The sequence below is a fragment of the Bubalus bubalis genome, chromosome 23 (genome assembly GCF_019923935.1).
Source record: "Bubalus bubalis isolate 160015118507 breed Murrah chromosome 23, NDDB_SH_1, whole genome shotgun sequence".
NCBI lineage: Eukaryota > Metazoa > Chordata > Mammalia > Artiodactyla > Bovidae > Bubalus > Bubalus bubalis.
In genome coordinates, this window is record NC_059179.1 from 45,450,901 (window position 1) to 45,472,887 (window position 21,987).

Sequence of the window (21,987 nt, forward strand, 5' to 3'; positions counted from 1 at the left end):
GAGAAACATCAATAACCTCAGATATGTAGATGATACCAGCCTTAGGACAGAAAGTAAAGAAGAATTCAAGAGCCTCTTGATGAAGGTGAAAGAGGAGAGTGAAAAAGCTGTCTTAAAACTCAACATTGAAAAAATGAAGAACATGGCATCAGGTCCAATCATTTCATGGCAAATAGACAGGGAAATAATGGAAACAGTGACAGACTTTTATTTTCTTGGGCTCCAAAATCACTGTGGACGGTCACTGCGGCCATGAAATTATAAACACTCGCTCCTTGGAAGAAAAGCTATGACAGACCTAGACAGCATATTAAAAAGCAGAGACATTACTTTGCTGACAAAGGTCTGTATAGTCAAAGCTATGGTTTTTCCAGTAGTCCTGTACAGATGTGACAGCTGAACAATAAAAAAGGCTGAGCACCAAAGAACTGATGCTTTTGAACTGTGAATGTTGGAGAAATTCCTGAGAGTCCCTTGGACAGCAAGGAGATCAAGCCTGTCAGTCCTAAAGGAAATCAACCCTGAATATTCACTGGAAGGACTGATGCTGAAGTTGAAGCTCCAATACTTGGGCCACCTGATTCGAAGAGCTGACTCATCAGAAAAGACCCTGATGCTGGGAAAGATTGAAGGCAGGAGGAGAAGGGGACGACAGAAGGTGAGATGGTTGGATGGCATCATTGACTCAATGGACATGAGTTTGAGCAAGCTCTGGGAGTTGGTGATGGGCAGGGAAGCCTGGCGTGCTGCAGTCCATGGGGTTGCAAAAAGTTGGACACAACTAAGCGACTGAACAACAACAACGCTGGTTTCTAGTGGAAGAGCTTGGCGGGCTACAGCCCATGGGGTTGAAAAGAGTCAGACGCAATCAAGCAATATCTCAATAATGACAATAATATACCAAACACAGCTTGAATAATCAATCCTGCACAATTTTTTTCAAGACTGCTACACTCTACTGGCAATTTGCACGTACAGAAAGACTTCCCAAGCTCAATCAATGGTTGTGTATCATAATAACATATTACTCCCTAAATCAAGGGTTTTGTTAGAATTTCAAATGGCTGGGCCACTCAGTGCTTTTTAACACTATTTTGATGATTATTTTTACTGGATAATATTCTAAAAACTAACACTTGAGTAAACGCAAAGTTATAAAGTATACTAAAATATTAATTTGACTTATTTATGCCATCTAGTTAGATATCTGAAAAAAATGCGTGAGCCAATCAAAGTTGAAAACTAAGAATAGGCTATTGCCAGTCTCCTTAAGGAATTCACCGTATTTATTTTACCTACAACATACACAAAATGAACTTTCATACAACTTCTTTATCAAAGACAGTATTGCTTGGGGCATTATCATACCTCCTGAAGTTATATTTTACTTGAATTGTTGCTCTCAACGAGATTGGGAAAAACGAAAAATACAAGGAACCTTTTTCACAAAGTATGTGTGTGTGTGTGTTCAGTCAGTCGTGTCCAACTCTTTGCGACCCCATGGACTGTAGCCCGCCAGCTCCTCTGTGAGTGGGATTCTCCAGGCAAGAGTACTGGAGTGGGCTGTCATTTCCTCCTCCGTGCTAACAGAGTAATGGGTAGCCATTCTGCACCAACTTTATTAAAACAAGAATCAATCGATAACTACATTGTCCTCTCTAAGGCAGGTGGAGGAAAATAGGATCATTTCAGGGAGTGCCAACACACGAGCCTGGAAGAGCAGGGGTTCTGTTTTGTTCATCTCTCCAGATTTTCTGGTCCCTCCTCTCTAGTCTCTGTACCCCAGAGTTTTATCCTCAACCCTCTTCTCACTGCACATAACCTCCCCAGAGAATCTCACTCACATTTTAACTTCAATCACTGAGTGCTTCACCCGAGTTCTTATCTTCATCTCAGACTTCTTTCTACAGTTCCAGACCCACACGTCCAAGTACTACTTATGGGACCTTATGGGACGTCCCAACTTAGATAACAGGCAATTTCAGGGTTAACGTTCAAAAGTGAACTTGACATCTACCCCACTTCTCACACTTCTGAGAAAGAAACGCTTCTTTCACATTCCTGATTCAGCAACTGACAGAACAATGCCCGTCAGCAGGAAGTCATCCCTGGCTTCTGCCCCACCTCCACCTCCAGCACCTCCAAGGCTGCTGACTTCACCTCGTTCAGCGGCCCCTCCTCCTGATTCCCGACACCATCACCACCAGAGCCTTCGTTATCTTATCATTTCTTCACAGAATTGCTGCAAAACCTCCAGCTTTGCTTTTCTGTCTCTATCTGTGGCTCCCCATCAACATGACGTCATTCACAGGCTGCCAGTGATCTCTGTCAAATGCAAAACTGGTCATGTCACTGACTCAAGTGCTTGTTATTACCTTCAAGACAAAAGCCTCACTCCCAGGTTCTTTCTGATTTAGTCTGTATTTGCCTCTCCAGCCTTCCAGTATGTTCTCTCTGCTCCAGCCACAATCCTATCCCCTGTACCTCTGCTCAATCTCTTCCTCTGCCTGGGAGGTTCCCCTGCCCTTACAGACAATCAATCCATCGAGTCATTTCCTAGTCCTGTCCCTCCTGGAGAAGAAATCCAGGTCCCAGGAAGTACCTAACACATTATAGGTGCCCACCGAATATTTGCTGTGTGTATGCTGGAGTTAATCACAACCCTTTACATTTAATACATTCTTTGCAAATATACCAAGAATTTTCATTCACATCTATAATCACATTTGACAACCACTGCAAGTTTTATCATCTCGAGTTATCAGTGAGGAAATAATGGCCCCTGACTTTCCCAAGATGGAAGAGCAGGAATTAATGCAATCATCCCTGACTAAAGGCTGTCCTCTATTATTATCCTACTTAATTATCAGGTACACACTGAAAACCCACTATGAGCTGAAAGGAATACAGAAGCAGCTTAGATCATGGACTCAGCTCTAAAATGTTTAATCTCATCAGAGGCACAAGACCCATACACAAAAAAAAAACAAGAGAAAATTCTACAAAAGATAGTATAGTATATATATAAAATAGATAACCGATAGGGACCTACCATATACACAGTGAACTATATTCAGTATCTTATAATATTGAAAAGAATCTTTAAGGTAAAAGTATCTGAAAAGGAATATATATATATATATATATATATGGCTAAATCACTGTACTAAACACCTGAAACTAACACGATATCGTAAATTAACTATACCTCAATTCAAAAAAATTCTAAGAAGAAAAAAGAAAGTATAGTGTAGTATCGGGCTAAGTGCCAAAATGCGTAGTGGCCCTGGGAGGAACAGAAGCGCACTCAGTGGCACTCACCTATCCTGGGGCCTTCATGGGCTCAGCGGGTAAAACATCCCTCTGCCAATGCATGAGATGCAGAAGACGTGGTTTGACTCCTGGTTGGAAGTTCCCCTGGAGAAGGGAATGGCAACCCACTCCAGTGTTCTTGCCTGGAAAATCCCATAGACAGAGGAGCCTGGCGGGCCGCAGTCCAGGGGGTTGCAGGGTCGGACACGAATGAGTGACGGCATGAACACACGCGCGCCCACCCTGGAGAGGCTCTCCAGACAGGAGATGGGGGAGAGGGCAGTGTGGCTCTGTAGCCCAGTTACACCATTAGTGATTAAAAGGGCTAACAGAGAGGCATTTCTTAAGTCCAACAATTTGAGTGCAGACCATGACAGGTCTAGAGGACAGAAAGGAAACAGCAAAAATGGAAATATAATTGTTTTCTGCCTTTGAACAAATTCCTTCTGAGTTTTAGAAAGTAACAGAGGGAAGAGTTCCCTCACTATGGAAAAACAGAAATCCAGAAACAAAAATGAAAACTTCCTCTGACTTATGAGAGTAAGTTTATGAAACAGAAGTACATTCAGCTGCTTTATTTTCCTTCTTTCCTTTTGAAATCATCCTACTTGAATTAAACCATGTTAACTTCCTAAGGGAATTACTTTTACTTTGAATTCTGATGTGGACAAGAGATTTAAACAAGAAGAAGAAAGGCCACCTCTGTCTCTTAATTGCTACCTTGTTATTTCCTGGGACAGTGCTTTGGCTTGCTACATGTAGTTGAGCATCAGCAAAGTAAACAATAATGTAATTATTCCCTCCAGTGAAGAGCTGGGAAACTTTTCCCAACGTGACAGTGAAAACAAATAGAAAAAGTAGTACAAAATCCCCAAAGGGACAACCCATACCTTTACCATTCATTTCAACCCCCAGCCGCTAGCAACCGACCTCAGGCCATCCCCTCCAGTAATAAAGCACATCCCTTTATCTGGAGCAATTTCTTTAAAGCTCTTCTCAATCATTCAATAGACATTTAACAAGTACATTGTTACTGGAGAAAAAGAAACTGAATACCAAGCCCTGCCTTGGACACTTTCGTACCTACCCTTCCTCATTTTCACCCCCTTCTTTAGTCCTATGTTCCACAGGCACACAATCCCCTAAGACAAATGCTGTTTTTCCGTTGCTCAAGTCACCTATTACCTAAAATATGTCAATGCAAGATTGCCTCAATGTCAAGCTCATAGCTATCGATAAAATCATTCATGTATACTACAAAATATTTACCAATACATATCTCCATTTTATAAAGCAATTATCATCTGGTAAAAAAAAGAAAAAAGTCTGCATATAACTATTAAATTCTCGAGTCCTTGTTACATGAAGATCTACAATTTTGGTTCTTTCTTCTTTTTAAATACAAGTGCCTAATCCTTTACTATATGGGAAAATTTAACCCTACCTCCTCTTTTCTTTCTGTTAATAAAAGCCAGGCTTTAATCATTATCTTGTCACTTTGACTATGACATTTTCAACGAACATCATTATGTTTGTTTCTCCAGTGAAAAGACCAATTCATAACTTTGCTAATGATGTGAAAACTAGAATTTGAAAAGACTGTACTACAGAAGAACTGTTGATCTTAGAACCTTTCTATCTAAAAATCCATTCCCTGTCTCCAAGTAACAAGAACAGGTAGTCAAGGTACCTACCATGAAGTGTTTACCTTCCAACTCGAATTTATTACTTTAATACTGTAGCTGTTGAATTACAGGTTCTGTATATATCACACTGCTTGTCAATATCCACATAAACATAAACCTTGTGGCTTTGACAATGAATCTGAAAAAGTCCCCGTACAGTCTGAGAGGGGAGAGCCCAATTTGGTGGAGTATAATAAATGTCCCTTTCCATCACGGAATATCTGCTTCTCAGGTTCAATTAACCTCTGAATGATTCTCTTTCTGAGAGGAAAGTAATCCTCCTCGATGTCCTTGTCATCTACAGGGTGGAAAAGAATGAGTAGTCACTAACGTGACCCCAAAACGCTCTCTTCTTTGCATCCCCCTCAAGTCCTGTCTAGGGCAGCAGGAGGAACTGATGGAGGGGCCAAAATCTTCAGACCCAAGCACTGCATCGATCATGCCGTTTCTTCCCACCTGCCCGTGCATTCCCCTTCTTTTCCTTCTCTCCTCTCCTTAGGGTTGCTCTTCTTGACCTACACAGCACTCTCCCCGTGGTCTGAATTTTTATAGCCTACCAGACAAAATGCTCGGTCATCCCCAACGCTTCCTGAAAGCACTACCTGCGTCGATGTTTTCAAAACCACTCTTAGGAGAAAAAAAGACTATGGTGTGGGCTCTTGCTACAAAAAAAAGATTACGGTGTGTTTCACTTGCCCTACCAAGTTTTTGTGCAGAACGTGTGGGCTTGGTGCCCACAACTTGGAGCGAAAACCAGGAGGAGCTCTAAAACAAATACACCCACACACATAGACACACATACTTGGTGATACAACCTAGAGCGAAAACCAGGAGCCCTGAAACAAATACACACACACACACACACACACACAGAGTGCTACAACTTGGAGAGAAAACCAGGAGCCCTGAAACAAATACACACACACACACAGTGCTACAACTTGGAGAGAAAACCAGGAGCCCTGAAATACACACACACACACACACACACAACTTGGTGCTACAACCTGGAGCGAAAACCAGGAGCCCTGAAATACACACACACACACATACACAAAACTAAAAACCGGAAAGATCCGACTGGGGCCCGCGGCCTGAAAGGTGACTCTTGGGATGACAGTGCAATGTGCGCAGCGGAGGCGCCTTCTCCCCACTTTTCGGGACCCGGGCGACACGCTCGGCCCACTGCCGACCACTTGATCCCATCTGCTAAGAAGCGCTGCCCGCCAAAGTGGCACGAGTGGCCGAAGTTCGGCCCCGGGCCGACCGGGCGCACCCCTCCGACCCGTGGCCGCCCCCCCAGCCTCGCAGCCCCGGAGCCCGCAGGGAGGGCCCGCGCGCCCGGACGCGGCTCCGCGAGGCTGGGGGGGTGGGGCGGGGCGGGGGGCGTCTCCTCCCGGCCGTTTCCCCAGTCGGGTCGGGGTGGTCCGGGGCCGACCCGGCGGGCCCGCAACAGGTGCGCCCGGGCCGCCCCCACCCCGGCCTCCCGCCGCCGCGGCCCGGCCTTTACCTGCGGTCTGCGGACTGAGGCCCGGGTGCGGGGGCCCTTCCCCGCCGAGCTCGCCGGACGCCCGGACCGACGAACGGACGCCTGGGATCGGCGACGGAGGGCCCACGGGGCCCCACCCGAAGGCCCCGCCGGGGACGCGAGGGCCACCGCGGGGAGGGCGCGACCGCCCGACAAAGCCGCCCTGGGGCAGCGCGTCTTCCGCCCGCAAGCCCCCTTCGCCCGCCGCGCTCACTGCCCCCCTGGAGACGCGCGGGCGCTCGCGCTCGTTCGCGTTTCCTGGCTTCTTTTGGTCCCTCCCTCTCGCCGTCCTTCCTGCTCCTCCTCCTCCTCCCACCCCACCCTCCTGGTTGTCAGGGCAACCGAAGCGACGCCGGCCCCCGGGAGGAGAGGCGTTAGAAGGGGCTTGCGGCGCCGCGGGCTCGGCCGGTAGGGGCCCGGGAGCAGCTTCCTCTATGGAGCTCCAGAGTAAGGGGGCCGGGGCCGGGGCCGGGGCGGGCCTCCCCCAGAACGGGTGTGGGCGCCCTGCGCGACGCTCCGCAGGCTTTTTAAAAACGCTTTTGACCTGGGTGTACATGGTCTCCCTCTCGCGCTTTCTTCTCCGGGAGAGTCGAGAAAGGGGCTAAATCCCGCGGAGTGTGACCGTCGGGAGCCGGAGGGCTGCGTGAGCTCGGGAATGTGGGCTGGAGGAGGCAGCGCCCCCAGGGTGCTGCTTCCAAAATGACCCCCAAGCAAATCCAGTTCTTGTTATTGTTGCTGCCATTATTATTGGAGCTTCCCTGGTGGCTCAGATGGTAAGGAATCCTCCGGCAATGAGACACAGATTCGATCCCTGGGTTGGGAAGATCCCCTGGAGGAGGCCATGGCAACCCACTCCAGTATTCTTGCCTGGAGAATTCCATGGACAGAGGAGCCTGGCGGGAATACAGTCCACAGGGTCGCAGAGTCAGACACGACTGAAGCGACTTGGCATGGTACGGTCGTCACTGTTTTGTTTGGTACTTTGATTCACTGACCATAAGTAGCCATTCAGCTTCTAAAATGTCAGCAATTGAACCTGCAGGGAGGCTAGCTAGCTCTTGTACTTATTAGAAGATATGGCATCCTCTTCACAGTAGTCGGAGATTTGAAGGAGAGAAAAAAATTGAGCTTTGTGCAGGAGTGTTTAATTCTTTGCTAGAGGTTCTCCGACTCATTGGGAAAGACTCTGATGCTGGGAGGGATTGGGGGCAGGAGGAGAAGGGAATGACAGAGGATGAGATGGCTGGATGGCATCACTGACTCGATGGACGTGAGTCTGAGAGAACTCCGGGAGTTGGTGATGGACAGGGAGGCCTGGCCTGCTGCGATTCATGGGGTTGCAAAGAGTCAGACGCGACTGAACTGAACTGAACTGAGAGGTTCTCCGAGGTAGGCTTGGACACGCAAAAAGGAAAAAAAAAGTTACGATTTCTTTTTCTGTTTCCCACTTTGTTTGACAAAAGGTGAGCCGTCTGGAGTTATCAGATCTAACACAAGCTTTAACTTACTGTGTTTTTGATTGTTGTTCAGTGTGCTGTGCTTAGTCGTTCAGTCGTGTCCAACTCTTGCGACCCCATGAACTGTAGCCTACCAGGCGTCTCTGTCCATGGGATTCTCCAGGCAAGAATACTGGAGTGGGTTGCCATGCCCTCCTCCAGGGTATCTTTCCAACCCGGGGATGCAACCCAGGTCTCCCACATTGCAGGCGGATTCTTTACCATCTGAGCCACCAGGGAAGCCCATTGATTGTTGTTATATTATTACTATTGCTACTACTACTATTCAAACTTCTCTAGGGACACAGAGCTCTGTCCTTTTTTCCCAAGCTGTTTTATTGCTCCTTTTGTTCTTAAAATAAGAACAGTGCTTCATGTGGAGACTAGAAAGACCTGGAACTTTTATAGGAGGATGCAGTGTGACTCTGAAAACCAAGTTGTCTTTTCTTGCACAATTTCAGAAATGAAAGTACTCAGACCATGTCCATTCTCTGGGGTATATGCTGATGTTGTTAAAGGTCGTTAGTTTCCAAGGAGGTTTCTAAAGACTTTTTCCTTTCTTTTAACTCCCTTGCTGAGCAGAAAGCTTGTAAATTGAGAATTATAGTTTGAGTGGACTTTATGCACGGTTCTATCACTCACACTTGTAACTCTCTAGATTCTGTGTGTTGTCTAACCTGTTGAAAGAAATTTAACTTAAAACAATGTTAGAATTTTTGTATCATTTCAAACTAATGCCAGGGTGTGTATGTTCTCTCTTTAGAGAAGAAATAAAGTGAAATGAAATCTCTCTCTTAAAAATACCAACTTTATTTCTTCAAATTTATGTTACTGTTTAACTGTGTAAACTAAAAATTTCAAGTATGGTATTGAATTTGGTATTTCCAATTTCAATTCCAATACCAATTTCAAATTCCAATATCAATTTCCATGGTATTTCCATGGTATTCTCTATGTTCTAAATACTCTCCTGGGGTGGAGGATTGAACAGTGAATAAAACCCTGTTAGCTTTGGTTATCCCTGGGAAACTGAGCAGACCCTTGCCCAGGAACTTCTGAAAACCTCCCTGGGGTCTGAGATTAGGGGAAGGAAATGGACAGAAGGCTTCCGGCAGAATAACCCAACAAAGAATGAGGGAAAGGGGTTCCAGACAGGTCCCTGAGACCAGAGAGAGCAGTGTGGGTTTAAGGTTCAGAGTTCAAAGATCAGTAGAGCTGTAACTGAGAAGACTGAAGGTGGAGGGGAGGAGGAAGAAAAGAGACAAGGCTAGAAAAGTGAGTAGGAACCAGATCCTGGAGACTTTGTAAAACTGTGAGAAATTTATTACCTCTATGAATGACACATCTGATTTATATCTGATCACAGATATATCTGATCACATTGGGTCTTAACATGGAAAATATTTGTTAAATAATCTTTTATGCCTGGGACACAGCTGTAAATTTCTTTTTTACATACTCTCAAATGCCATCACCAGTTTAATTTTAGATAATTCAAACAATGACCACTTACCTTAGAGAATTCTTTAGCAGCCTAATAGACATCATTTTGGGTGAATATTAATTTATTTGCTGTTAATAAATATTTTAAAGGACAAGATTAGATGGTCTTTAAGATCCTTTTTAACGTCAAGAAATGTACCCTACCAGATTCGACCTGAGACTCAAGTTACTATTTTATTCTCTCAAAGATATTGGAAAATACTATGGCTGTGATATTAACAAATACTACAATTGTACTGTTATCAGTATTATATTAACAATATAGTATGTTGTTATGCCAATATTATCTGGCATATTTTAAGCCTGGTGTGTACATGATACCATTTGTTATTGGGGGGTTTCAAGTAGCATTTTACTGGTGTAGCTCAATATAGCACTAGTAAATTGATTTAAAAGGAGGCACCTGCTTCATTGCCTTTAAGGATTAAACATGTATCTAAGGACAACACCAAAGAACTACTAGAAATAACCCCCAAGTCAGTCTTACTCATTCTGTTTCCACACACTTAAGTTTCTATTACTTTTAGGAGTGACCTTTATTAACTGAGTCATTAAAATCCCATAAACATAAGCACTTCAAATCCCACAGCTGGATCACACTCTGGCAATAAGCAGAGGGTGACTGGGGCTACCACTGTTTTGCAGAATGATAGTAAGTCAATGATCCAAGAAATGACTCCTAGGGGAAAGGGGCAAATTAAATCAGCTTACAACCCTGGGCTGTTCGGAATAGTTTTGGCTCTTGGCTTACATATTTTCATCTTTAATTATTTTCTTCCTAAACTAACAATGCTGTTGGAAAGATAACCCATGTATGAAATAAAATGAAAAATGCACATCAAATTCCTACTTTAAAAAAATGATTTATTTTCGGCTGTGCTGGGTCTTCACAGGCTTTCGCCAGTGGCAGCTAGTGTGGGCTACTCTCCAGCTGCAGTCCAAGTGCTTCTCATCGTGGTGGTTTCTCTTGTTGGAAACACAGGCTCTGGGTGCGCCGGCTCAGTAGTTGCGGTACATGGGCTTAGTTACCCTGTGGCATGTGGAATCTGCCCCAACCAGGGCTTGAACCTGTGCCCCCTGCATTGGAAGGTGGATTCTTATCCACTGTGCCACCAGTGAAAGTGAAAGTTGCTCAGTCGTGTCCTACTCTTTGCAGCCCCATGAACTATACAGTCCATGGAATTCTCCAGGCCAGAATACTGGAGTGGGTAGCCTTTCCCTTCTCCAGGGCATCTTTTCAACACAGGGATCGAACTCAGGTCTCCTGCCTTGCAGGAGGATTCATTATCAGCTGAGCCACACAGGAAGCCCAAGAATACTGGAGTGGGGAGCCTATCCTTCTCCAGTGGATTTTCCTGACCCAGGAATCGAACTGGGGTCTCCTGCATTGCAGGTAGATTCTTTACCAACTGAGCTCGCCAGCAGGGAAGTCCCAAATTCCTTTTTTTTCTTTTTCTTTTTAAGAGAACATTTATGTTCAACAGTACTATCTCTTCCCTAATATTTTAGTAAGTGGCAATGCCAAGGAGTAGCTTTGCGGGTCTTTAAACTTTGCTCTCATGATCTTCCCTAGCCCACCAAATCACCCTAAACAAGCACATACTCTGAATTTTAAAATGTGTATATTTATCAAGTGCAGCATCAAGATACACCCTTAGCTCCCACTTACAACCATACTGCCACCGGCCCTCTGAACTCTCCCTAAATAAAAAATGCTGGGCCTAGTTCAGGCCAGGCAGCAGTTTCTTGAGAGACACCTCCCTTTTCAAAGGAATCCTAAATGGGATTCTAGGTTACTCCAATGACTAAGAGACTGAGACATAGCCTTAAAGGGGTGAAGACCTATTTCTCCAAACCTGTTTTCCCACTGGTCTGCCCCATATATGGGTAGGATTTCACCATCTCCCCAACTACTCCAGCTGGAAATTTGAGTGTCATCCTGAGCTCCTCTCTTTTATTCAGTACCCCTCCCACTCACCCCACCCACCAGTGTGCCTGTTTATTCCACCTTACACACACCCTAACTCTTGTGTCTTTCTCTCTGCGGTCATCACCCATACTCCAAGCCACCATCTTGCCTAACCTGTGATGGGAGACTCTGCTGATTTCTGCATTTCCTCTCCTGACCTGTGCTCACCTGGGGACCAGAGTAAGCTTTTCAAAATGCACAGGTCATGTCACTCCCCTTCAAAAAGCACCCCCCAGCCAAGAGTTCTTATCCAGCTGCCTCTGCAACCCACCACGTATAGGGTCTTGGGTACACTATGCTTCAGCCCAACAGTCTCTTCATCCCTTCAACGTACCAAGCTCCTTCAGGACTTCGGGTCTTTGCACAGGCTTTTCCCAGGGTGGGGGAGGCTCTCCCTCCTGCTCTGGTCCCACTCAGGGTCTCCTGGTCTCGGCTTAAATGTCACTCCTTTGTGCTTCGTGTTCAGTCGCTCAGTCGTGTCCAACTCTTTGCGACCCAATGGACTGTAGCCCGCCAGGCTCCTGTGTCCATGGGATTTCCCAGGCAAGAATACTGGAGTGGGTGGCCATTTCCCTCTCCAGGGGATCTTCCCGACCCAGGGATCAAACCCCTGACTCCTGTGTCTCCTGCATTGTAAGCGAATTCTTCACCACTAAGCGGTCAGGGATGCCCCATGTTGAGTGCTTTTCTCTGATTCTCCAAAGAGGATCAGGCCACCTCCCTATGTTACTCCTGCCTCTGCAATGATCAGAATCTGTAATTCTCTTGTTAATTTTCGCCATCTGTGCTCTCCACCGGGCTGTAGGGTGGCTGAAGAGGGCCCAGTCTACCATTCTGCTTCCAACACTTAACATGGAATAGGCCCCGAACAAGCATTTATTGAATGGATGGCACTGCTGTTAATACCTGGGTGCCTTATTTAATTTTATTTCCTTAAGAGTGTTGCAATGTGCTTCAAAAGAAAGCCATTTTACTCTGTAACAGGGCTGTGCACCAGTGAGATTTGAATTGCCTCTTGTGTTCTATGCTTGGGTAAAGTTCATTTAAATCAGGAGCTTATAAATGTCAGGTGAATTACAAGCATGGTATTTCTTTTTCTTCACTAGTTTAAAAGGGGGTCTTTAAAGTATATCATTCTATCCAGTAAAATTAAGGAAGTAAGGCAATCTTATCTGGGGGGACGGAAAGACTGCCAGTTCATAGGTTCAACAAAATCTTTGCAGTGGCATGGAGTACCTGCTCATTAATTATCTGAGACACTGCTGAGTATTTAAGAGCAATAAATTAGTGAAACCCAGAAGCGTTTTTTAAAAGTCTGTGTAACAATTTTTTGTTAAGTAGTCTTAGTCTCTTACAGAGTGAAGCAAGTCAGAAAGAAAAACACTAATACAGCATATTAATGCATATATATGGAATTTAGAAAGATGGTAACGATAACCCTATATGCGAGACAGCAAAAGAGACACAGATGTAAAGAACAGTCTTTTGGACTCTGGGAAAAGGCGAGGGTGGGATGAAATGAGAGAATAGCATTGAAACATATATATTACCACATGTGAAATAGATCACCAGTCCAGGTCCGGTGCATGAGACAGGGCGCTCAGGACCAGTGCACTGGGATGACCCTGAGGGGAGGGATGGGATGGGGAGGAAGGTGGGAGAGGGGTTCAGGATGGAGGACACATGTACACCCATGGCTGATTCATGTCAATGTATGGCAAAACCACTACAGTATTGTAAAGAAATTAGCCTGCAATTAAATAAATTTTAAAAAAAAATATTAATTCTGTCAATTAGATTGCAAAAGTTACCATTGAGAAATAAAGGCTTATTTAAATCAAGTTTAAAACTTAAAAAAAATTCAAAGCAACAAGTTTTAAATAGCTATAAAATCCCCGTCAAAACGCTGACATTCATTGCCACCCTGACCTCAGGGTGCTCAGCCCGCCTCAGGGAGGGGCAGACTGACTGGATGGGCGCAGCTGTGTCTCAGCAGAAGCTCAGCGCTATCCTCCAACCAAGTCTATACCCGATAACTTGGATTCCACCCCCTCTTGCTGGGGAAAGAAAGCACTGTTACCACCTGCTTGGTCTGGGGAATCTGCCCAAACATGCCCAGGAAACTGAACTAAACCGACCAGTTTACTGGAGGGGCTTGTGCCTGAGCATCACCCAAGAGTGGCCTGGATGAGTCATTGAGTACAGAAGGTGGTGCAGACTTGTTCACAAATAAACAATCCACACCAGTGTTCTGTGCATTTCCCTGCTCACCGGGCTGGGGCAGAACTGGAGATGCTTATCCTGGGACCCTGCCCAAGTCTGGGGACATTTCTGTCCTGAGCAGCAGAAAGAAAGGAGGAGACATCCCTTGCTTTTAAATTCCTTTAGCTGAAGCTCTAATACTTTGGCCTCCTGATGTGAAGAACTGACTCATTTGAAAAGACCCTGATGCTGGGAAAGATTGAGGGCAGGAGGAGAAGGGGATGACAGAGGATGAGATGGTTGGATGGCATCACCAACACAATGGACATGAATTTGGGTGGACTCAGGGAGTTGGTGATGGACAGGGAGGCCTGGCGTGCTGCAGTCCATGGGGTCTCAAAGAGTCAGACACGACTGAGCGCCTGAACTGAACTGAGCTGTAACCCACCCCCTTCCAGGCTGTCAGGGACGCCTTCCTGGCCTCACCTTCCTGGGAGAGCTCTCTCATTCTCACACTCTCCTGCCTCCTTGTTTCTGCCCGGAACCCACTCACTGCCCATCCGTGTATCTGCCCTTAAAAGCATCTCGCCAACGTTACCATCTCTTAAAACACTTTGCCTCTCTGTTTACCCTCCTCCAACCCAAATCAGAGTTAATTTCTCCCTCGTAGGTACTGTCTGCATTTTATTACTACTTTATTATTCTAACGTGTTGTGATTGATATATATTTGTATGTTCAACTCTCCCATTAGAAGTTACCTTGAAATGGGGACTTCCCTGGTTGTCCAGTGGTTGAGAATCTGCCTTCCAATGCAGGAGATATGGGTTCAATCCTTGGTCAGGAAACTAAGATCCCAAATGCCTTGAAGCAACTAAGCCCTCACACTGCAGCTAGAGAAGTGCCCCCAATGAAGACCTAGCACAGACCAAAAAAAAGAAAGTTAACTTGAAATGGATTAAGGGCTTAAATGTAAGACCTGAAATTGTAAAGCTCCTACCAGAAAACAGGGAATGAGCTCTTCAGCATCAATCTTAGAAATGGTTTTTTGGATATGACACTAAAAACACAAGCAACAAAAGCAAAAAATCAACACGTGGGACATCAAATGAATAATCTTCTATACAGCAGAGGAAACAATCAACAAAACGGAAAGGCAGCCTATAGAACGGGAGAGAATATTTGCAAACCATCTCTCGGTAAGTGACTGATCATCTCATACATATTAGGAACTCATACAACTCAATAGCAGGACAACAATCCATTTTAAAAATGGACAGGAGACCCAAATAGACATTTTTTCCAAAGAAGATATATGCAAATGGTCAACAAATACGTGAAAAAGTGTTCAACATCACTGATCATCAGGGAAATGTGAATCAAAACCACAATGAGATGCCACCTTACACCTGTCAGAACGGCTGTTATCAGAAAGACAGAGATAAGTGCAGGCAAGGATGTGGAGAAAAGGAACCCCGGTCCACTCTGATTCTGCTCTTAATAACACAGGTCAGCCCTATTCATTATGAGAGGGGCTACACAAGTGCCTGAATAGCAAAGGGTGAGAATCATTGGCTATCTTGGAAGCTGGATATCACAGAAATTGTATCAGTTGTATTACTCTATTAAAAGATTTTTATATTTTATATTTATTTTCATATTTTTATATTTGTATTTTCTCTGGCTTTCCTGATAGCTCAGTTTGTAAAGAATCCACCTGGAATGCAGGAGACCCGGGTTCAATTCCTGGGTCGGAAAGAGCCTCTGGAGAAGGGATAGGCTACCCACTCCAATATTCTTAGGCTTCCCTTGTGGCTCAGCAGGTAAAGAATCTGCCTGCAAGGTGGGAGACCTGGTTTCAAACCCTGGGTTAGAAAGATCTTCTGGAGAAGGGAAAGGCTATCCACTCCAGTATTCTCCAGTATTCTGGCCTGGAGAATTCCAGGGACTGTATACCCCATGGGGTTGCAAGAGTTGGACACGACTGACTTCCACATTTTCTCCATTATGCATTCATTTTCTCTTTTATCTTTCTGCTTATATATTTACTTCCATTATTTCAATTTACTGTTCTTTTTAAAAAGTTTTTTTTTTTTGTGATAGATTCTTACATCATTGCTTTCAGCTTTCTTTTTTAAATAAATGCATTTAAGGCTATGAATTTCCCTCTGAGCCCAATTTTTTTTTTAATTGTTTTGTAATATACATACATATAAGAAAGCAGACAATGTTAAATCTGCAGGTTGATGAGTTATCGCAAAGTAAACACACTCTGTTACTAGCACCCAGATCAGGAAAGGGACTGCTGCTGCTGCTAAGTCGCTTCAGTTGTATCCGACTCTGTGCAACCCCAGATGGCAGCCCACCAGGCTCTCCGGTCCCTGGAATTCTCCAGGCAAGAACACTGGAGTGGGTTGCCATTTCCTTCCCCAATAGGATAGGGACTACCGCTAGTTATTAGGTCTGAGTCTCATAGTATTGCCATCTATTTTAAAGATCATATCTGATCATTTCAACACCTGAATCACTTGTAGGTTTGTTTCTCTTTTCTCTTGTTGCTCTTAATATTCAGTCATTTGGTCATGTATCCTGAAATTCCTGGTAATTTTTGATTGAATCCTTGACATTCTTTGTGAAAAATCATAGAGGTTTAGGTAGGCATTATCTATAGAGAACTTTATTTGCTTTTGGTTGGCATTTAGGTTACAAATAGATTACCTTGCCTCAGTTGAGGATACTCTGTTTTCAGTTTGCCTTTTTTTCTAGGATGTAGCCAGCCATTTCAGGGACATTGGCTGAAAATCTAGAGTTTTCACGAGTGTCCTTCCTTTACAGCAGGTCTTATACTTCATTTCTTGATCCCTAGCACCATGATATTGCCTAAATCTCTGCTTATTCATGGTCAACATCTTCCCCAAGGAGGAGTTGCTGGGCTCATTTCCCTGTGTCCCCTTTTCACTGGAATCTTTTTTTTTTTTAATTTTATTTTTAAACTTTACATAATTGTATTAGTTTTGCCAAATATCAAAATGAATCCACCACAGGTATACATGTGTTCCCCATCCTGAACCCTCCTCCCTCCTCCCTCCCCATTCCATCCCTCTGGGTCGTCCCAGTGCACCAGCCCCAAGCATCCAGTATCGTGCATCGAACCTGGACTGGCAACTCATTTCATACATGATATTTTACATGTTTCAATGCCTTTCTCCCAAATCTTCCCACCCTCTCCCTCTCTCTCAGAGTCCATAAGACTGTTCTATACATCAGTGTCTCTTTTGCTGTCTCGTACACAGGGTTATTGTTACCATCTTTCTAAATTCCATATATATGCGTTAGTATACTGTATTGGTGTTTTTCTTTCTGGCTTACTTCACTCTGTATAATAGGCTCCAGTTTAATCCACCTCATTAGAACTGATTCAAATGTATTCTTTTTAATGGCTGAGTAATACTCCATTGTGTATATGTACCACAGCTTTCTTATCCATTCATCTGCTGATGGACATCTAGGCTGCTTCCATGTCCTGGCTATTATAAACAGTGCTGCGATGAACATCAGGGTACACGTTTTCACTGGAATCTTGGCCCATTAAGCCTCGGATGTTTTGGCAGGCTTCAACTCCAGTGTTTTTGTGTGACTGTTGCAAGTTTTACTTTCTATTTGTCTTGCCGCAGCTGTGAATCAGCCACAGGGACTGTAGGGGGACTGTAGGGCCAGTTTTTATTTCTTTCCAAGTGACCAGGATCTGATCCAGGATTGTACACTGTGTTTAATTATCAGTCTTTTAGTCTTCTTTAATCTAGAAAAGTCTCTCATATTTTTATTTTTCTTTCATGACACAGTTGTGAAGTGGCCAGCTGTCTTTATGGAATGTCCCAGGCTAGATTTGTCAGACTGTTGCCTGAAGATGTGTTCAGTGAGGTATTTTCACAATGGATGTAACCTTACACTGAGGCTGCAGATTCCAGCTCTATCCTATTTTGATACAATGTCGCGGCTTTAGCAGAAAAGGAAGAGATTAATTTTCTGGAAAGCAAGGGAAATTCCAGTTGAAGAATCTCTGTTGAGAAGAGAAAAAGTAGTTTCTCTGGGCTGTCAAGACTGTGCTACAAGAGCCGGTCAGTTCGCAGTGCTAAGCCACCCCTCGGTTCTTCCTACCATTGTAGGTGTGGGGCGGCAGGGCGGCAGGCAGCCTGGGAAGGAAAGGTGTGCCCTTCTTTTCTAAGAAATCTGCTCCGAGCAGAGGAGAGCCTGACATGCGTGAAATAGTTTTCCAGTGGAATAAGACAGTATATCTCAGCTTAGAGCCAGGGCCCAGATTTGGGCATGGCCAAGAATGAGTGAATCAGTGGCTTGTAATTGGGCCAAACCCTACTCTCCGTATCTTTATTTGTACTGCTTCCCAGTATCCACTTACGACTCTAATTAGACCTGTGTCTTTGCAGCCTTCCATACGCACTACCCCTGGAGAAGGGAAAGGCTACCCACTCTAGTATTCTGGCCTGGAGAATTCCTCGGACTGAATAGCCCTTGGGGTCGCACAAAGTTGGACATGACTGAGCGACTTTCACAAACACACACTGCAGTCATTCATGCTTTTATTCCTTCATCCAGTGCCCTGCCCTCCTCTGCTGTCTACTCTGCACTGGTGGTAGGCCCCTAAGATGTCCCCCAGGCCCCCTCCTGCCCCCAGCATCCTCTCCCTGGTCCCCTGCCCCGTTGTGCCAAGTTGGCTTGCGTGGCTGGTGGCATGGGGCCGGTGGCATGGGGCACAGTCCCTCCCTTGATTAGGCTGTAGATGACCGGAAGGTCTGCCTTGGGCCGATCTTCAGCCTCTCTCACCCTCTCTTTCTTTCTCTCTCTTCCCAACGTTGCCAAGACATGAACCCACTCAAGTGTCCCTCTGACCGGGAACCAGTGAGGACTGACTCCTGCCAACAACTCAGGGAGCTCGCTCATAGCTAGATTCTCCAGGCTCAGCTGAGCCTTGAGACGCAGGCAGTCTTGGCTGGAAAACTGACAGCCACCTCACGGGAGGCTCCGAGCGCTGTCTGCCCAGCCAAGCCATCTCCAGATTCCTGACCCTCCAAAACTGCAAGATAATAGGTTCTTGTTGTTTTAAGCCACGAAGTTTGGGGGTAATTAGTTATGCAGCCTTGGAATATCAGACACCGTCTTGTGTCTGTTACTGTAGCCCTGGCCTTCCTGACTCCAGGCAGCACTGATCTCATCCAGGCAGAACTCCTTTTGCACTTTGCCTCCTTTTCACTCTTTCTAGAATTTCTTATTTTACTTTTGAGATAAGTACTATGCTATGCTATGCTATGCTAAGTCACTTCAGTCGTGTCCGACTCTGTGTGACCCCATAGACGGCAGCCCACCAGGCTTCCCCGTCCCTGGGATTCTCCAGGCAAGAACACTGGAGTGGGTTGCCATTTCCATCTCCAATGCATGAAAGTGAAGTCACTCAGCCGTGTCCGACTCTTAGTGACCCCATGGACTGCAGCCCACCAGGCTCCTCTGTCCGTGGGATTTTCCAGGCAAGAGTACTGGAGTGGGGTGCCATTGCCTTCTCCGATAAGTACGATAGTCTGTTGCTATTGTTTAGTCACTAAGTTGAGTCTAGCTCTTTGCAACCCCAGGGACTGTAGCCCTCCAGGCTCCTCTGTCCATGGGATTTCCTAGACAAAAATACTGGAGTGGGTTGCCATTCCCTTCTCCAGGAGATCTTCCCGACCCAGGGATTAAACCCGTGTCTTCTGCACTGGCAGGCAGATTCTTTACCACTGAGCCACCAGGAAAGCCCACGTAACATAGTTACAAGTTTCAAAAATCCAAAGTTACCAAAGAGTACATAGTGAAAGTGACCTCTTCCTGTGATACTGTCCCCCAGTTTCCACCCTGCAGGCAACTACCTTGTTAATTTTTGATGTATCATTCCAGAGATAGTTTAAACATTGTGTATATATGTCTATACAGGTGAATTATATAAACTACATTCTTTTTCTCTATTCTATACTTTTTTTTGGTCACCTGTTTTGGAGAGCTTTCTGTTCAATCCATCATGAGCTTTTTCATTTTTTTTAAACAACTCTGCAGTATCTACAGAATGAATTTATCTAGTTTATTTAACCAGTCTACTGCCGCTGATCATTCAGTTTGGTTCCAGTCTTTGCTACCATGATAGGCTGAACAAAAGATTTCTATTTCCTAACCCCCCAAACCTGTGACTGTGTTACCTCCCATGGCAAAAGGGACTTTGCTGGTGTATTGAGTTAAGGATGGCAAAACGGGGAGACCGGTTGTATTATTCAGGTGGGCCCAAAGTAATCAACCACAAGCGTCTTCATAAGAGGGAAGGAGGAGAGTCAAACGCCAAAAGCGGGTGTGAGGGTGGAAGGGGAGGGTGGAAGGGGAGGCTGGAGCGATGCGAGGTCAGGCACAGCTGGAGAAGTCTTGGGAATGGACTTTCCCCTAGAGCCTCAGAAAGAACAGGCCTTCAGTTTCAGTTTTCGCTGGATAAGACTCATCCTGGACTCCCGTCCTCCAGAACTATAAAAGAATACATGTGTCTTGTTTTAAGCTACTTTGTTTGCGGCTTAAACCTCAAGGCTCAAATTGGTTACAGCGGCAGGAGGAAACCTGTACAGCTGTTCTTACCACCACAGTAGACAAAGTTGCGCTAAATAACATGTCCTGTGCCTGACATTTTGCATTTGTGCTGGTATATTTGTAGAATAAATGTCTAGGTGTGGGACTGCCTAGAGTCAAAGGCAGTGAGAGTTTGATCATTGCTAACATCCTCCATGGCAGCCCACTCCAGTACTCTTGCCTGGAAAATCCCATGGACGGAGGAGCCTGGAAGGCTGCAGTCCATGGGGTCGCTGAGGGTCGAAGCGACTTCACTTTCACTTTTCACTTCCATGCATTGGAGAAGGAAATGGCAACCCACTCCAATGTTCTTGCCTGGAGAATCCCAGGGACGGCGGAGCCTGGTGGGCTGCCATCTATGGGGTCGCACAGAGTCGGACACGACTGAAGTGATGCAGCAGCAGCAGCAACATCCTCCACAGGGCTTACACTAATTTCCTTTCCAACAGCAATATACATCTCCGTCTCTCCATAACCTCCCCAGCATGTGCATTTTCAGACTTCTGGATTTTTATCATTCTGTGAGTGATAAATCCTAATTTCCTAGTGTGACTGAAAGTAGGGGCTGGCTGCTCACCGCTCAAAAGCCAATACAGAGGCCGAGTTTATTGGTGGAAAGTTTGCTGTATTTTGGATGCCAGCAATGGAGGTGGAGGGGGACAGACACCTGTCCAAGGGCTGACTGCCCCAACCCCCCACCCCTGACAGTCGGGGGCAAGAGCTTTTATAGACAGAGGATGGGGTACATGCAGACACAGCACAGTCAGCTCTGTCGTCTTGAAATTGGTCGTCAGTGGTCTGAGCACTGTCATCTTGTTTTCAGTTCAGTTCAGTCGCTCAGTCGTGTCCGACTCTTTGCGACCCCATGAACTGCAGCACACCAGGCCTCCCTGTCCATCACCAACTCCTGGAGTCCACCCAAACCCATGTCCATTGTGTCAGTGATGCCATCCAACCATCTCATCCTCTGTCGTCCCCTTCTCCTCCTGCCCTCAATCTTTCCCAGCATCAGGGTCTTTTCAAATGAGTCAGTTCTTCACATCAGATGGCCAAAGGATTGGAGTTTCAGGTTCAGCGTCATTCCTTCCAAAGAACACCCAGGACTGATCTCCTTTAGAATGGACTGGTTGGATCTCCTTGCAGTCCAAGGGACTCTCAAGAGTCTTCTCCAACACCACAGTTCAAAAGCATCAATTTGTCAGCGCTCAGCTTTCTTCACAGTCCAACTCTCACACCCATACATGACCACTGGAAAAACCATAGCCTTGACTAGACGGACCTCTGCTTTTCAATATACTATCTAGGTTGGTCATAACTTTCCTTTCAAGGAGCAAGCGTCTTTTAATTTCATGGCTGCAATCACCATCTGCAGTGATTTGGTTTGTTTTAGTTACAGTTAATCTTCAGTTCCAAAGTCGGTTTGTTTCCATATCTTGAGGCCCATTCTTGGAATCGTGGCAGCCTATGTCGTGGCTAGAGTCAGGTCATCATGTAGTTAACCTCTCCACCTGGTGGGGGTTCCAGTGTCTACAAGAGACCTCACAGGATATGGCTCAGAATATTATCTATAGCCTTTGAGGAAGAGCTAAAGGTCCTTGGCTTTGCTTCATGACTACACTGTTATCATTATTTGGTCTTTGATT

General features: G+C 45.4%; 2 protein-coding genes across 4 annotated transcripts in view; one reads left to right on the top strand and one right to left on the bottom strand.

Moving 5' to 3' along the window:
• DHX32 (DEAH-box helicase 32 (putative)) overlaps window positions 1-6,647 on the bottom strand; it is a 52,779-nt gene extending 46,132 nt beyond the window's left edge. For both annotated transcript variants that reach the window (XM_025273896.2, XM_006080436.3), the window contains exon 1: window positions 6,508-6,647. The gene's annotated coding sequence lies outside the window, so the exon portion shown is untranslated. The remainder of the gene's footprint in view (window positions 1-6,507) is intronic.
• Window positions 6,648-6,842: 195 nt separating this feature from the next.
• Window positions 6,843-21,987, top strand: part of FANK1 (fibronectin type III and ankyrin repeat domains 1) — a 105,676-nt gene continuing 90,531 nt past the window's right edge. The window contains exon 1 of one of the 2 annotated variants that reach the window (XM_044935397.1): window positions 6,843-6,972. Coding sequence is in view for 1 of the 2 variants with exons in the window: in XM_025273902.2 (XP_025129687.2) it covers window positions 6,960-6,972 (13 nt within the window). In the remaining variant the exon portion in view is untranslated. The remainder of the gene's footprint in view (window positions 6,973-21,987) is intronic. The other variant, XM_025273902.2, reaches the window with a different exon arrangement.